This window comes from Panicum virgatum, chromosome 8K, assembly GCF_016808335.1.
Source record: "Panicum virgatum strain AP13 chromosome 8K, P.virgatum_v5, whole genome shotgun sequence".
Taxonomy (NCBI): domain Eukaryota; kingdom Viridiplantae; phylum Streptophyta; class Magnoliopsida; order Poales; family Poaceae; genus Panicum; species Panicum virgatum.
In genome coordinates this window covers 41,271,138-41,275,645 of record NC_053143.1, presented here as the reverse complement: position 1 = coordinate 41,275,645, position 4,508 = coordinate 41,271,138, and the positions used below count along the sequence as shown (strand labels likewise).

Here is a 4,508-nt window from a genome sequence, read left to right as displayed (position 1 = left end):
TGCCACCAACCATTAAAAAAGATCACCACTGCTAGAAGACACTACTCAAATGTGTATCTTTGCTGTGAGACATTACCCATATTATTTTACTCAGTTTAATTAGATAGCCACACGGAATGCCAAGTTTGCCCCCGCTTCCTTATCCTTTCACGCAAGCCTACTTCCTAGCTTCCCCCGGAACAGGCGGCGGCGACCAGATATTGGCGGCGTCCAAGCCAAGCGGCGGGCGGGCCCACAGCTATGGGGCAAGACCCCTCTCCACCCCTCCCATTACACAGGGAGCACTAACTCGCAGCTCCAGCGGCGAACCCTCCATCAAAGACGCGTCCAGCGGCGGCGGCAGTTCCTCTCTTCCCCTGCCGTTCGACGGCGAACACATCCAGCGGCAGCTCTTCCCGGCACGTGGCCCTAGCGGAGGCCCTCTCTCTTCCGATGGACTTTTCCCGCTGCTTCCTCTCGGAGACCACGAGCGAGATGCGGCAATGGGGCATCAGGGGCTATGGCCGACCCGTTCTAGCACTCGGCGAGGGGTGCGCACCGGGGAGGAGAGGGCATCTGTTGGGCTCCACGCCGGGGAGAGCTACACGCTGAGGAAGTGAGGAGGGCTGCATATAAGGGATGCCTACTGCTGTACTGCAAGCGTGGCCACCGCCGGTAGGGGCCGACCGCCGGGAAGAATCGCCGCCGCCTGTTCACGAGCAATGGTTCCGCGGGAGGAAGAGCCGTGGCAGAGGATAGGGCAGGAAGGTTACGATTGTCATTTTCCATTGCTTTCCAATTAAATTGATTAAAGTATTGCCGGCGGTGTCTTTGAGCAAATGGATCAGGTTTTCTAGTGTCTTTCAGCAGCGACACAAATTTTTGATGGTTCCTAGCAAAAGCCACAAAATAACGGTGTCCTGTGGCAAATTTTGCCTTTTTCCATGGAATTCAGAAATTTTGAACTCAAAGCTTTTCAATTCGATCTCTTCGAGATAGGCGAGAAGGAGAAAAATCTTCCCTGTTTCGAGAGGTTGACCTTTTCCTCTCCATTCTCCGCCTCTCCGGTTGCCGAGTCATATCATACCATATCTTCAGAAATTTTTTGTGCTGAAAAGATGAAATTTGAAAACTTCATCAGATTCATTCTAGTGTAGCCACCATCTGCACAGTCACAAGAGAAGCCAAGTATAACACCCTACCAGGGTTTAACTTACCGACCGGTGCGGCCAAACCGGTGGAGTCCGGTTCCGGTATACCGGTCCGGTTTGGCCGGAAGCCGGTCGGAACCGGTCAAATTTAAATTTGAATTCAAAAACCGCCGTGCAATCGGTTCGGACCGGCTTACCGGTCGGTTTGACCGGTTTACCGGCCGGTTTGACTGCTAACCGGCGAAATTCAATTTTTTTTCTTTTTTTGTTTAAATTCAAATGCCCGCAAAGTATACTAAATAAATGTTTGTATAACATATTTTAGTCTAAATGAACCCTCCAACCCCCTTTTGTACTACTTTTACATTGTATTTGTATACTTTTATATGTACGTTTTTTGTTTAACTTCAAATTCCCGCAAACTATACTAAATGAACGAATTTTTGAGAAAATTTGACATCATTAGATTCGTCGCACCTTGAAGTATTTTTAGGAATTTTTTGAGAATTTTCATTTTTTTAAATTCAAATTTGAATTTTGAATTTGAGCTGGTTTGGTACCGACTCAAATCGGAACCGGGCCGTACCGGTTTGGTGAACCCTGCACCCTACCAAGCTCGAGTTTGACTTTGACTTTGACCCCCATGACCTGTCCCCGATATAGCAGCTTCGTCAGAAGCCAAGCTCCGGCAAGGCTAGCTGCAGCAGCCATGGCCTCCTCCTGTGCTGTGACAGCCTCCTCCTCCTCCCTGTTCCTCGTGCTCCTCTTCCTCGCCTCCGGCGGGCTCGCGCCGCCGCATCTCCGGGTCCGGGCGCAGCAGCCCTACGGCTCGGCGATCGCCGACTGCCCCAACCAGCACAACGCCTCCGGCCTGCTCGGCTACTTCTGCGGCGCCGGCGGCGCGCCGTCCTGCCCGGCCTTCCTCACCTTCAACGCCCGCCCCCCTTACCGCACCCTCGCCTCCGTCGCGGCGCTGCTCGGCGCCGACGCCGCGGGCCTCGCCGCGGCCAACGGCGTCCCCGCGGCGGCGCCGCTCGCCGACGGCACCCGGGTGCTCGTCCCGGCGACCTGCGCGTGCACGGCCACGCCGGAGGGCCGGTTCTACCAGCGCAACGCCACCTACGTCGTCCGCCCCGGCGACACGCTGCTCATCATCGCCAACAACACCTTCCAGGGCCTGTCGTCGTGCCAGGCGCTCCAGGCGCAGGCGCTGCGCGGCGCCGCGCCGGAGACGCTCAACGCCAGCCAGCCGCTCCCCGTGCCGCTCCGGTGCGCGTGCCCGACCTCCGCGCAGGCCGCCGCCGGGGCGCGGTTCCTGGTCAGCTACCTCGTCGCCGAGCTCGACGACGTCACCGCCGTGGCCGCGCGGTTCGGCGTCGCCGTCGAGACCATCCAGGAGGCCAACCGGCTCCAGCCGCCGTACACCATATTCCCCTACACCACCCTGCTCATCCCCGTCAGCGCCCAGCCTAACGTGTCGCGGATCCAGACGCCGCCGCCGCCCCCGCCGCCGCCGCCGGTGGTCGCGCCTCTTCCGGGCAAGAAGAGCGGCGGCCATGCCGGGGTTTACATCGGCGTCGCGGTGGCGGTGGCTGCCGTCGCTGCGATTGCCTCCGCCGGAGCTGTGCTTGCCGTGAAGGCGAGGAGGAGGAGGCGAGCCGGCGCCGCTCTGGACGCCGACGATCTGGCCGAGAAGGACGGCAAAGGCAAAGGCAGCGACACGAACACAACGCCGTCGGGCTTCACCGGCGGCGGCGAGTTCTCCCTCTCCACGAGCGAGGCGTTCTCGAGCCTCTCCGTGACGGACATCAAGTCCTCGCTGAAGGTGTACACCTACGCGGAGCTCCGGGCGGCGACCGACAACTTCAGCCCGGACCGCCGCATCGGCGGCGGGTCGCTGTACAGCGCGGCGTTCAACGGCGACGCCGCCGCCGTCGAGGTGGTCGACCGGGACGTGTCGACGGAGGTGGAGATCATGCGCAAGGTCAACCACCTCAACCTGATCCGCCTCGTCGGCCTCTGCCACCACCACGGCCGGTGGTACCTCGTCACCGAGTACGCCGAGCACGGCGCGCTCCGGGACCGCCTCCTCGCGGCCGGCGCCGGCGCGGCGGCGCCGCCGCTGACCTGGGCGCAGCGGGTGCAGGTCGCGCTCGACGTCGCCGAGGGGCTCCGGTACCTGCACGAGTACGCGCGCCCGCCGTGCGTGCACATGGACGTGAGCAGCGGCAGCGTGCCCCTCGCCGGCGACGGGCCCCGTGCCAAGCTCCGGAGCTTCGGCGCGGCGCGGGCCATCACGGGCGCCACCGCCGGCGCCGGCGCCGGCGCCGAGGAGGAGGCGCTGTTCACGATGACGAGCCGCATCGCGGGGACGCGCGGTTACATCGCGCCGGAGTACCTGGAGCACGGCGTGGTGTCGCCCAAGGCCGACGTGTACTCGCTCGGCGTGGTGCTCCTGGAGCTCGTCACGGGGAAGGACGCCGAGGAGCTGGTGGGGGACGGCGTGGGCGACCCGTTCGCCGCGCTGCGGGAGCTGGTTGAGGAGCTCGACGGCGGCGGCGACGCAGTGCTGCGGAGGCTGGAGGAGCTCGTGGACCCGGCGCTGCCGGCGGGGAGCTGCCCGCAGGATGCCGTGGCCATGATGGTCAGGCTGATCGAGAGGTGCGTCCGGCGCGACGCGGCGGCCCGGCCGAGCTCCGGGGAGGTGGCGCGGCGCCTCCTGAAGCTGTCGGGGGTCTCGGCGGTCAGCTGGCGGAACTCGCCGGAGTCGCCCCGGAGCTCCGGCAGCGGGAAAGGCCTAATGTACTAGATCAGCAGTAGCCTAGCCATGCCTGCCGGCCATAGTGCCGAATTGTTGTTTCTTTTGCTTGGGAAAAAAAACATCGTGCGAATTGTGAAGCTACCAAAGTGAAATCCTGCACAAATTTTCACTTTCAGAAGTGAGTTTTGTTCTCGAAGAGGAAGAAAAAGGGATGTTTATAGTTGTAATCATCTGGCACGTCACTCAATTTTAGTGTCATTTGCTAATCAGGGATGGATTTATAGCGGGGCTAGGGGTCCAAAAGTTCCATTAAAATCAAAGGAGAACAATGGGGAAAAAGAGAAAAAAGATGAAGAAAAAGAGAAGAAATGAGTGGAAATGTGAAGAAGGGAAAACCAAACCCTTCGGTTTTAGGGACTGTTTGGATTGTAGCCAACGCAGCCACGCAAGATGTGGTGCGGCCACCAGAGTTGTGGCAAGCTGTGGCGAGAATCGGCCGCCACAGCTTGGCGAGAGCCACAATGTGAAAAAAAGTTGTGGCAGCCAAAAGCTAATAGCCAACCAAACAGCAGCCTTGGTAGGTGTGTCCGTCGTACTCGTGGGCTCGTGGCGTGGCG

The 4,508-nt window shown here is 60.3% G+C and overlaps 1 protein-coding gene across 1 annotated transcript; it reads left to right on the top strand.

Annotated features, from left to right (window-relative positions):
* Positions 1–1,033: 1,033 nt before the first annotated feature.
* On the top strand, positions 1,034–4,172 carry LOC120644695 (lysM domain receptor-like kinase 4). The gene is made up of 2 exons (XM_039921372.1): positions 1,034–1,185; positions 1,746–4,172. The coding sequence occupies exon 2, from the start codon at positions 1,774–1,776 to the stop codon at positions 3,937–3,939; it is 2,166 nt and encodes a 721-aa protein (XP_039777306.1). The 5' UTR covers positions 1,034–1,185; positions 1,746–1,773; the 3' UTR covers positions 3,940–4,172.
* The last annotated feature ends 336 nt before the right edge of the window (positions 4,173–4,508 follow it).

Excerpts from the sequence above, each read along its gene's own strand:
- LOC120644695 (XM_039921372.1), top strand. The coding sequence starts at position 1,774 with ATGACCTGTCCCCGATATAGCAGCTTCGTCAGAAGCCAAGCTCCGGCA.